A 13,452-nucleotide genomic window follows, 5' to 3' on the forward strand; every position below is an offset into this window, starting at 1 on the left:
CGTAATTTAAATTTGAATTCAAATTCAAAATTTCAAAATTCAGATTTCACATTCATATTTCGATTTGCGCCAAAACACATTTTAGCGTAGTCAACTCTTTGACTTACTAGGGCTCATGGCCACAACCCTATTGGGCCTTCTAACACATTTGGGCCTATTAGTGGAGAAACTACTTTCTCACTAAAAGCCCAAATGAGGCACTTGATTTAATTAGGCTTGGAGTCCTACTCCAACCCAATTACATATTGACAAAGCCCAATAACAATTATTGGACCAAAATTGCTATTACTTGCAATCAAGAACAACCGTAGTGTGAGATCCATTAGGCTAAATTAGTCACTAACATAGATAAACTTGGACCAATTAAACTCCTTTAACGGGCCCAATTTATCTAATGACCACATAAGACACTAGCAATGCTCTGCGGCCCCAGAACCAATCGAGTTGATTAAGTGATCTACTTTTCTAATCTGGATACCAACCCGACATCATCCCTCACATTATCATTCACATTTAGTCGAGAGCAAGTATATAGTATTATCTCTCTTAATTGACTAAATATAGCTTTTTCAAAGAACTGGGAATCTTCTTATATAAACTCTAAGGCAGATCCATGACTCTTCATGATCTCTTATTGTGCACAGATTTTCGAGTCTAATAGAAGTCATCCAAGCCCTACCGGTCTTGTGAACGACTAATCCCTTGTAGGGGATTGTAAGTCCTTTCGCCATGTCCTTCTATACTCATGTATTCTAGTTATACCCAAGCATACACTATTCTCCCCATTTTCAGGTGGATAAAGTTGTACAGTCAAAGCATAACCCTAAGACATAGTGTTCAATGACATCCTCAAGTCTAGGACAATCCACACTACCAAACGATGAGACATTACAAATCCAATGATATTCTCTACAATAAATCTTTGTGTAGTCTCTCGGCAGGTCAGTTCAGTGCTTTCTGTTCTCTAACAAATCCACCCACGACATCGGCTAAGGCATCACCATGTCTGCATTCCATGAGGTCCCTATCTTGTATCTTCATACAAGTACCTTGTATCTTCATATAAGTAGATGATGTCGTACTAGTCTTATTGAGATGACCAATGCCCTATCTTGGTGATTCAAGACTAGGAACTAGTTTCAAGCAATAGACATAGAGTGTCCTAGAGTCCTTATGATCTCTATCATAGATCCTCAAGTGAACACTGTTCTATCCCTAGGGCCTTTATCCTTAAACACATTAACCATAAAAAATAGGTGAAACATAAATATGATAAAGATGAAGTGTGTTCAAATTTATTAATCATGAAGTACGAAATAGTAAAATGTGTTCATATGATATAACATAGGGTTTTATATTTCTCATTCAACATGAGAATTCTTATGTTGTAGAGACAAAAAGCATGTGGAACCCGTATGTAAGAAAAAATTATGTGTAGGACCCACGTTGGTACGGAAATCGAAGGGTGTGTAGGAAAATTTAAATTCTCATGTTAAATGAGAATTATAAAATCCTATAACATATTGTCTTTAGGACACCTATATATTAACAATTTTGTGGTCAACTAGTTGCGCCCAATGTTGTAAATAACTAGTTGCATTACATCCGTATATAATTTTCAAACGAAATTAATCTTGTAATTTATTTTTAAAGTTGTAATATTTATATTTTTTAGCATTTTAGGATCTTCCTAGGAATTTCTCCATTTCCATCTCCAGCACTTGGCATGTTTATGAATGCACGTTTTTAATCTGCGCAATCAAAATAAGAAATACAAGTGAATAACAAACTTTTTTTTTTGGTAAACACTTTTTTTTTAACCCGCACATATTTTCTGTTATTTATTAAATTCACAATTAATTGATTCCTATTCCTTTATTCATCACTAATATTGCAAAATCAACTCCGAAATAACGGCTAATTGATTCTAATTGAATATCAGTTACCTATTTAGTACCAAATAGCATCAGTATTCATTGACTTTACTTTTTTGAGCATTCCAATTAGCATTAATAAAATGATTTAACTGATATCAATTAATCTTATCAAATAAATTAGTATTTACATATTTTCCTTTTTAGCATTTTAAATTCTTATAATATGGGATAAGTTTTCTATCTATCTTTATTTCTTGTCTACCTTACATATTCATCTTTAATACCATTGGATCTAAATTTCAAAAGGAGAGAGAAAGAGTGAGATTCTGATCAAATGATATTAAAGATTAGTAAGTAAGGTATGCAAGAAAAAAGAAGTAGATAGAATATTCTATCCCTTATAATATTCTTATTTTGTCATGATTAGTATCAAATAACATTGGCATTAATTAACTTAACTTTTTTACAATTTTAATTGGCATTAATAAATTGATTTGATTAATATTAATTAGTCCAAAATTACATTACTATCTATTAATTTTAATTTTTGATTATTTATTAATACAAGGGACATTAAGCAGCGCGCACCTGCCTCCACATTCCCTCCTTGCTATGGGTGTTAACGAGCCGAGTCGAGCCGAGCTTTGGTCTTAACGGACCGAGCCTGTGTTCAAATGTGTCAGACTGACCTTAGCTTGTTACCTGTTACGAATATAATATCAGCCTGTGGCCTGGCTCATTTACAAAAAATAAAAGTCTGGTTTAGCCTGTTTTAAAAAAATAAGACAACAAAAATGTATCCAAACAAAATCTACAATCAACAGCACTAGTAATTCCATAAATATTCATAAATTTAATTAATGTATATCCAAATTGCATAATATAAAATAAATTCATTCAAAAAGTCTGTTTAATTAATAAAATGGGATGAAAAGAATTGAGAAGAGAGAGAGTGCTATCACAAGTAGTATAAAAAATAAAAATAAAATAAAAAATATTAGGCAAGCCTGAGAGGCTCTAAGGCCGAGCTTTTGAATTAGAGCCTGAAGCCTTTTTATTAAACGAGCTTTTATACAAGTTCAAGCCTAGGTTCAACAATCAATTTTAGACATATAAGCTCAGACCTTCACGAGTCGAGCCAAAGGCCCCTGTAAGGTCCCAAGCTCGTTTAGCACCCCTACTCCTTGCCTCACTCTCTGTTCTTAATTCCCATTGGGAACTCTCACACATTTTCTGCTAACAATTCACCATTAATTCAGACTTATTTATTTGTCACTTTTATTGCAAAATTAACTCTGAAACAAAGGGCTAATTGATTCTAATTAATTTAATATTGATTACCTGTTTATATAGTATCAAATAGCATTAATATTTATTGGCTTTACTTTTTTAACCCTCCGTATAAAAGGATCATATCAATATTAATTAATACTGATTAGTGTCAAATAACATTAGTATTCATTAACTTTCCTTTATTAACATTTCAATTATCATTAATAAAATGATTTGATTGATATCAATCAGTCCAAATTTTTATTAAAAAGTAATGAATTTTTTTTAGGGTGTTTGAAATCCTTCCCTATAAAACCCAGATCAACCTTAACACAATTTCACATATTACCTTCACTGCTTCACACCATGAACAAGATGGTTTACATTCTTTTTCTCTTCACCCTTCTCTCATCTATTGTCAATGCTTCTGTCAATGATTTCTGTGTAGCAGATCTAAAGCTTCCAAAAAGCAATTCAGGGTATCCATGCAAGTCACCTAATGAAGTAACAGTCGATGATTTTGTGTTCTCTGGCCTTGTAGCTAAAGACACCACAAACTCTTCTTTCGGATTCTCAGCAACCGTTGCATTTGTTGATAGTTTTCCAGGTATAAATGGGCTTGGCATATCCGCAGCACGATTAGACATGGCTGAAGGTGGATCATTCCCAATGCACTCACATCCTGGTGGCACTGAATTAGTAATGATGTTGGAAGGTGTAATGTTTTTTGGTTTTATTACGTCAAATGCAATTTATTCCAAGACACTGAAACCGGGTGATGTGTTTGTTATTCCACAAGGACAAGTGCATTTTGCATTAAATAGAGGTGTGGGAAAAGCAACTGCTATTTTCGCTTTCAGTAGTGAAAATCCTGGCGTGCAAGTACTTGATCATCTATTATTTGGCAATATCTTATCTTCTGACATCGTGTCACAAACTACTTTACTTGATGTTGCACAAGTTAAGAAGCTAAAGGCTCGTTTTGGTGGTAGTGGCTAGGATTCTTTATGTATTCACTACTCTTACTATTTTGTTTTATCTAAATAATAATAATAATCATCATCATTAGTAATAAATATATTTGTGTACGTGTGTGCTCTCTTTAATCCGTTTTCATGTTCCAGTCCCAAATGTTAATGCATATGTTCATGCGATTGTCTGCAATTTATGTTGTTCAAATTTTATTTGTGCCATGATATATTCATCTTTTAATTTCAGAAAGAGTTTTGAGACATATAGGGTGCAACTTTTTATCGATTAAAAATCAACTCGAAGCTCGGCCACAACGTGTCTTTAAATGTCTATTTGATAATGATAGTGATTGAAAGCCCAAAGGCGTTGAAATAAGAACTTTTATCGTATGAGTTTAATATATGAAAGCTGATTTTGTATCAGAAAATTGTTCTATGAACTAGAACTGTGTGTAGGAATAAATTTGCCCCTTTTTATTTGATAATTCCCGCAATCTTCTCGAATTCCTTCAAAATCAATAGCATAAAATTATGAACTATGCACAGTATCACTTAATTACCTAACTTAAATCATTAAATCAAATATTTCAATTCTTGCCGCTAAAGAGAGAAATAAAAAAAAATAAAAATTCATCATTATTGACAATAAATTGTGTTATCAAAGATAAACGGATCGATTTCAATATATATAATGCAAGAATTGTTTATTGTATTTTTTTTTTGGTAAACAATTGTTTATTGTATTAACTAGTGTTTGAATTAATAAATTTTATGTTCATTTTTAAAATAATAAAAATTACTTTATTTATGATCTAAATTATTAAATACCAATTATCATATATGATAGTAATTAATTTTTACATGAGATGATAGAGTATGGATGGACAAGGAAACAAAATTTGAGAAAGAGTCACTATGTTGCATTGTGGTAGAACTTGGTAAACACGCTCACGTTGTTAGCGTGTTTAAATAACACTAAGTCTAGGGATGTAAATTCTAACACCGTGATATTAAGCGCAACATAATTTATTAAATAAATAGAAGCTATAACATAATAGCAACATTTAGTACCTATGTGAATTAACTTTTTCCTTCCTATTGTATTGCAATGTACTTTATTTATTTCTTACTTACATATCCTAATACTTTACTCTACATTAAACTAGATCTCTCTGGTATAATAACTCTAATTATATGATTTTTAAATTAGAGGGTTATAATGAGGATCTTACGGTCATAAATAGAATGAGAATAACACACAAATGAAGTTAATTCGCAATAAATGATAACCGTTGATTGACGGAAATCAATGGTTAAGATGTGGTCGTAACATTGTGCGTAACATTATTTGTGTGTCACAATATCCTATCCTTACGGTCATAAATAGAATGAGAATAAAATTCTAAGAATTTGGATACCCATATTGAGGGTATTCCGGTCAGGTGAATTTTCATCTGCTGTTTTTTGACGGCTGACGCAGTAATAGACTGTAGAATAGCTCCAGTACAATGAATTTAAGTTAGAGAGCTATCCTAATAATATGAATATCATAAATGATGTGAGCATAATAATTGGATAAGTTTGATACCCATATAGGGGGTATTGTGAACGATTGAGTTTTCAGCTGTTGTTTTTGACTGTTGACGCAGTAACAGTATGTAGAACAGCTCCAATCTAGAAAATCTAAGTTAGAGAGCTAATCTAATGATATAAACATATCATGAATGAGGTTAGGATATGATTTGATGAAGATTGATATCCATATTGGGGTATTTTTGAAAATTCACTTCTGCCGGGTATGCTGTACTGCTGTAGCAGCAGCCGGTAGAATCCCGGAAAGGGAAAAAGATGAGAAAATAGAAATAAAGACCAATATATGCCTAACAAGTCATAATTAGACCAAAAATGTTAAAGTTAAGAAGATTATGAATTCCGGGTACAGTTAAGAACACCGGTAAAGACTACAGTGCAATTAAACAACTGTTAGTGGATTTGTGATCTACTAATCAAACTTTTAAGTTATGAACATGATAATTAGACACAATTAATGTTAAGTAATTAAAGTTAGAGTCTTGGAGGTTTCCGGATAAAAAAATTGACGACTGTGCAGATAAAAATTATACCGGGTCTCACTAAAGGACGAATGGTCACTTAGTGACATGGCACCCCCACATTAGGGCACCACCTTCCCTTGGCTGACCAGAATGTGCATCCCCCCCTTCTCTTCCTTCTCTCTAAAATTCAAATTTTGAAAACTCTTTCACTTCTCTCTAAGATTCCATCAACTAAACCTCTCCAAAACACAAAACCTCTTTCATCAAAGTTGTTCATCTCACTCTCCTATTTAGGGAAGTGCATGGAGCGGTTCGGTTCGGTTATTGTCAAAAACCAAACCATTTTTAAACGGTTTGGATTTTAAACCGAACCACTTTTTTTAAAAAAAAAACCGGTTTTTAATTTGTCCAAACCGGTTTAAAACCAGTTTTAAATCAAAATCGATTTTAAATCAAAATCGGTTATGAACCATAAACCGGTTATCAAGTTCAAAACCGGTTTTTTAATAAATTCAAAATCGATTTTTGATGGATTGTGCTATTTTTATAAGTAATCGTTTGTTTTTCCCGGTTATAGGTAGTTGACCAACTATTTCTTGCAAGAATCTTCATTGTTTTGGAACTCTCAGGACGAAATGATTCTCGTAGAAATTGTTCACGTTGTTTTTACGAAAAACTTTTGCATCAAAAATTTTCGCAAAAATTTTTAACGAAAAATATTTCCATCAAAATTTGTAACCAAAAACATATATGTAAAAAAATTGGACGAAAACTTTTTTGGTCGAATTTTTTTACGGAATATAAATTTTGTCAAAATATTTCACAAAAAAACATATTAATCGAAATTTCTGACGAAAAAAAATTTCCATCAAAATTTTCCACGAAATACATTTCCTTCGAAAATTTTTGATGGAAAAAAATTTCATCAAAATTCTTTACAGAATTCAAATTTCGTCGAAAATTTTCGCCAGAAACATTTTCGTTAAACTTTCTGACAAAAAAATCTCCGTCGAAATTTTTAACAAAACACATTTCCATCGAAAATTTTCGACGAAAAACATTTTCATCAAAATTTTCACTCGAGCACATTTCTATGAAAAATTTGCGTAAAAATTTTATGACGAACAATATTTCGATAAAATTTTATTACAAAAATGTTTTTCGTCAAAATGTTTTATAAAAATATTTTTCGTCAAAAAAATTGAGGGAAATGATTGTAGGGAATTTAGATTCCGTAAAGAACTTTGACAAAAAAACTTTCTGTCGGAATTTTTTATAGAAATATTTCCCAACAAAAAAAAATTTTGAAATATTTTTCGTCAAAATTTTTATTTAAATATTTTTGGTCAAAATTTTCACTGTAAATGTGTTTTGTTGGAAATATTTTTCTTCAAAAATTTGGACGGAAATATTTTCCGTAAAAAAATTTGACAAAATTATTTTCTGTCAATATTTTTTATTAAAATGTGTTTCGTCAAATTTTTTTGTAGAATTATTTTTCGTTGAAAAGTTTAACAGAATTGTTTCTGCCGAAAGTTTCGACGGAATTTAGATTCTATCAAGAAGTTTGTCTGAAATATTTTGTCCCTAAAAAATTTATGTCAGTGATTTTGACAAAATCTTGTTCTGTCGTTAGTTTCGATGAAATTTTTTTCGTCTCTATTTTCTACGTAATATGATTTTTGTCAAAAAATTTGACGAAATATTTTTCTTAGATAAATTTTGTTAGTATTTGAGACTTTTTTAATAATGTCACATTTAAAAATGATTCATATTTATGTAATTTTCACATTTTAATGTTAAGGATAAAAGATAATATTTATTTGTTCTTTAATTGTAAAATAGTTTGGTTATGGATAACCAATTATTTTTATGGTTTGGTAAATAACCAGTTTATAAAACAAAATGCAGTTTCATATGAAACCGGTTTTTAAAAATAACTGGTTTTTAAGATGGGGAGCAGTTTGGTTATGGATCAGTTTGGTTCTTTTGGACATTTTGCACATCCCTACTCCTCTTCACAACCATACCATTTTTATGGTGTGAAGCCAAAATTTTGTGATCCTTAACCCTTGGTACAGCCACGGTTTTGAGTGGATTGAAGGCCATTGAGTTATGTTCTTGAGCTTCCTTGAAGAACCACACTTGCTTCCTTGGTTCCTTTGATTTTTGGGTAAGTTCTCTTCATTTTTTTCCATGAAAAACCTCATCTTTTTTCTTGTGTTCTTGAGCTCTAACTCATGAGCATGTTCATGAAGGTTTGTTCTTGCTTAAAGGAGGGTTCTTTGTGGAAAAAGGTGAAGCCTTGAGCTAAAGGAGGAACCTTGAAGATGTAAGTTTCCATGGAGCAAAATAACTCAAAGGTCTTCTCTTTTATGCCTTATGTGCCACGGTTTTGTTGGTGTCATGAAGGAATATTGTTTAAAAAAAATTTATGTCATGGTTTGATGATGATTCTTAAGTGTGTGTGTGTGTGTGTGTTTAGAACCATGGAATGATGGATTGGATGACTAAAGGTGCCACATTTGGACCTTTGAGTGATGTTCATGTAAAAAGATGACTATGAACCCTAAAATGGACCATGAACATTTCAGCCATATCATGTAAGGATAGGGTTTGATGACAAAAAAAAATGTGATTAAGTTGTTAAGTGTGAACAAATGATTAGAAAGATTAACTAGGTGGGTTAACTCTAAGTAAAACTCACTAATCGTGATTAATAATGGCTAAAAACCTTAATTAAAATAGCTCATCAAATCTGCCCCATAAAGTATTGAAGGGTTTAGTTGTGTTAAAATTAAGGAGATGATGAATTAAGGGTAAGGATTAGTTAACAAAAGTAATTAAGGATTTAACTCTAAAATTGGACTAAAGCAGGGTTTAGGTACACTAATTAAGTAATTAGTAAAATTTAAGTATCATGACATAATGGGCCTAAGGATATTTCATAATTTGACTTAATAATAGAAAATCCAAGAATTAAGTGAATTAGGATTTATAATAAAAAATAATTAAGGTTTGTTAAGTAAACACATTTAGGGCCATATAATCAGTTTTTAGGCGAAATTGGGGAGAGCATATCTCCCTCCACAGAGGTCATATAGGGCTGTACCTTATATCAAATTGAATCTTGAGATGTTAGCTATGTGGTGTCAAAATTTTGTATCAATTGAAGATGTATTCCATTCTATATGTTCGTTTGAGTGAGGACTGCACAGGGAGGCCATGTGTAGGGGCTGTACATGACTGCAACTTCCACGAATTGTTTCTCCCTCTGTGCTTACTCAAGTCAGGCTCATAATATGTATAATTAAAGATAAAGGTGTCTAGTTGTCTACATAAATATTTGTAAGCAATGGGTTTAGTATATTTTCCATAATAGTAGAAATGGTAAAGCATGTTTAGGGCCCTGTTCGGAGTTGGCAAAGAGCTTTGCTTTTCCAACTTCAAATGGTGATAACCAGAGCTAGAAAACTCCAAATGAGGCATATGATACCTTGTTGGAAAGGTAATTGAGTCTAGATTAACATACTAAAATATTAGAATTTTATAACAAGTGAGTTATGCTCAGTGACTAGAAAATAGAAGCATGTACAATTTTGGGAAAATCGTAAAAGTGATATTTAAGCTAAGTGGGCTTAGGGAAACCCTTAGTAACTTATAATAATCATATATATGGCTTGGATGAGTTGAAAATAATATAAGTTACCTAAGTGAGCCTTGCATATGATTCTAAGCTATGTAAGTAATTGAAGATTAAGGTGGTTTGTAATAATGCACTAAAATAGGTAATAAGTAATAATTGGTCTAGACTTGTAATGGGCATATTATTGGCATATGAGTATGAAAAGTGGAATCATTAAATAATTAAGTCGTGTATATGGCTTGATTAATTAATATGTAATTAATGATGTGAATGGTTCCTACTCTAGGTGTGCCTAGAGAACCTTGCACTTGAGGATTTTGTTGGAGCATACGTATTATATTGGAGTGTGGGCTTGTGCTAAGCTCCCTAAGGTAAGCTCCTAGTTCTAGTTGACTCCTCTCTCTTGTGGCCCCACCATGATGGTGGGCATTATGGTTGTATTGTATGAGAGTATATGGTATGATGTATATGTGCATTCATTCACATTCATATAGATGTTATATGATCTTGATGTTATGATGATGCACTGATGATATATGTTATGAGGATCCTGGCCAGTGATCATGGTATGTAGGCTGCCTATGACTTTACTCTGGGAGCTTTTTCACACTAAGGTTGTGTTGACTGTCTATGGCTTGACCCTGGAAGTCACACATGTGTAACCGTCTATGGCTTTGACCCTGGGGTTATACAAGGATGATATGATGATGCTATGTTTTTGTTGTATGTTTGTATTATATGCTTTATATCTGACTTGTCATGCAGGAAGTGGGGTTTGGAGATTAGAGGATCCTCTATGAACCTTGAGCTTACTGAGATGTTGTTATCTCACCCCGTTTGGGGACATCATTTCAGGTACCCAGAGTTGTGGTGATGCTTCTAGGGGCAAGGCCCTTGCAGTGGAGTAGTGGATGATGCAGTTGGTAATTTATCTTATGTTTAGCCTATATGACGACATGTGGATTTGTTAAAATGCTTAATTATTATATTGAGATTATGTTATGGATTTATTTAGGCTCATGATTGTATCTTTGGAGTCATGGATTATTTACTGATGTTATGTTTTAGGATTAATATAGACTTGATATATGCATTCAGTTAATTTGGGCATGGAGCCTTATTGTTTGTATTGACCCTTTGAGGGGATTGCAGTCCGTGTAGGACTTGCAAGCTATCTGTTTAAATTATTGTATCAATCAAGTTAACTTTATGTGTGGGACCATGTTCCCAGTTATCTGAAATACAGCCGTTATGCTGTCCGTAAGACTCTGTCAGGAATGACACTTGAGGTCATATCTTGATGGTCAATGGCACTAATACTGGCTTATGGGATTAATTAGTAGATGTATGTTTAGATTTTCGCTTTCGCAGTATCTCACGTGAACATTTTCAGAAAATGTTTTGGAAAAAGTTTACTCGTACTTTTGTAAAACGTTTTATTATTCTTTTAAAATAAAGTCTTTCACTGTGTATGCCAAATATCATGTATGTTAACAACCGGAGTACTACGGGGTGTTACATCTAGCTTTCCAACAAGGTATAACATGAGTTATTTAGTTGAACATAGCCAGAGTTATGTTCATGGCAAGTTGACTGCTTCAAATTGAACTTCCAAAAATGAAGCATCAACTTATTATCTAAACAGGGATTAATCCTCTTTCCAACTGTTCTAGGATTTTATAGGGATATAGGTACAAGTGTTAGCTTTATGTAGGTTTAAACTGCGTTTAATTTGGAGTTCCCTAACTCAAGTTATGATCATTTTACTAAACGATGCTGAAAACTATAGTAGGTTGGCGCCGGTAACGCCAACCTGACGCTGGAAGAGCCACCCTTGGCGCCATAAGTGCATGCTATGGGTTTGTCTCTATTTTACAGCGTTGGGAGCGCCAGCATGGCACCAGAAGCGCCAAGGACCTATTTGCCACTGTTTTGCGGCGCTTCTGGCGCCGAAAGCACTACAGAACAAGGGACATAGCTTTCAAATTTGATTCTTTAACTTTCCAAATGAATTCCAATTCATTTCTCAAGAGAACAACTCTCATTTTTGTACCTAATTGACATTAAAGTATATATCATTCATGGAATTTAGTCATCTCAAGGCTTTTAACATCTAATCCATCAATAGGTTATACATTTATTTATATTAAAGGCTCCATGCCAATGATTTACAACATCAGCTAATCATTTTATCATTATCATATCATACTTCACATTCAAACACATAGTATTCAAATATGGATTTACTTATCATAATGTATAATGTCATATATTTATATGTCCCATAGCATAGGGATTACAAAATGTAGTCTCATAATCATATAGAATCATGCATATCACATGTATAAGCTTGAGTTCAAGTATTATACAAGCTCTTACTAAACACCACATGATATTACACTAAACCAACATATTGATTATACATCAACTCCATCAAAATAAGACTATATACATAAAATGCATACTCTATGTGAGCCTTTTGCTTGTGAGGTCATACCTCTCTCCACTGGAGTACTTGGAATAGCTAGCATTTCCCAAATAGGGTGAGATTATAATCTCAATAAGCCCAGGGTTTTTGGAGTAGGACTCCAGACATGAGTTCACTTTCTGCATGAAATAGTACACACATGGCATGAAATACAACATATAGCTAGAGGCAATAATAGTCGTGATTGTCAGTGTGCATCAAGTGCACTCAGATCACACATGAACCTAGTCCATTTGGTGTCTGTCTTGGATCACACATGAACTTAGTCCATTTGGTGTTCGTATGGAATTCCATGAGATACAATGTGTACTTAGTACACTTAGATCACATGAACCTAGTCCTTTGGTGTCAATCTCAGGTCACACATAAACCTAGTCCATATAGTGCCTATATAAAAATTACCATCATTCAATTGGCCAATAAACAAACAATAATCACATTCGCATAAAGCTTTAACTGTACATTAGTCTTTCCACTGATACATAATCTAGCCCCTAGTGCTTGTCCATCGGGTCTTTCACCAATGTTACATTATTTTCTATATGAATGCAGTCAAACCATATTGCTAACACACCAATCAATCATCCAAACAATAACCATTACTTCCATAGAAGCATGAAGGAACAACATAATGGAATAAAACTCTAATAATTGATATTTATCACACTTATTTATTACTCTTGATTAGAAATTTTATGACTATTTAGTTTGTTAATAATGGTTTTTTGGGTTGAATTGGATATTGAGCTTTTAATTGAGTTTAATTCGTTTTTAAGCTAAATTTTCAGATTTACGTTGTTGCAGTATTTTGATTATAACTCTTGGTAAGGTGTCTGATTAATCTCATTCTTATCTTGTTTTGCAGTTGGCCCATGAACACATATATGCACTTTCCTTGAGGACCCAAGCTCTTCGAAGTGTATTATCTTTGGGGATCCAAGCCCTTGGATTATGATGTATATACTTTTCTTGAGGACTCAAGCTCTTGAAAGTGTATTATCCTTGGGGACTCAAGTCTGTGGGCTATCATGTATGGACCTACCTTAAGGACCCAAGCTCTTGGAAGGGTATGTTTGGACTTTCCTTGAGGACCCAGGCTCTTGGAAGGTTATGCTTGGACTATCCTTGAGGACACAAGCTCTTG

The 13,452-nt window shown here is 33.0% G+C and overlaps 1 protein-coding gene across 1 annotated transcript; it reads left to right on the forward strand.

Annotated features, from left to right (window-relative positions):
• Positions 1 to 3,515: 3,515 nt before the first annotated feature.
• Positions 3,516 to 4,148, forward strand: LOC133314475 (germin-like protein subfamily 3 member 1). The gene has a single exon (XM_061515959.1). The coding sequence runs from the start codon at positions 3,516 to 3,518 to the stop codon at positions 4,146 to 4,148; it is 633 nt and encodes a 210-aa protein (XP_061371943.1).
• Positions 4,149 to 13,452: the final 9,304 nt, after the last annotated feature.

Source organism: Gastrolobium bilobum, unplaced genomic scaffold, assembly GCF_033153095.1.
Source record: "Gastrolobium bilobum isolate Gb01-03AN ecotype WA unplaced genomic scaffold, APGP_CSIRO_Gbil_v1 utg80331, whole genome shotgun sequence".
In the NCBI taxonomy this organism is placed as follows: domain Eukaryota; kingdom Viridiplantae; phylum Streptophyta; class Magnoliopsida; order Fabales; family Fabaceae; genus Gastrolobium; species Gastrolobium bilobum.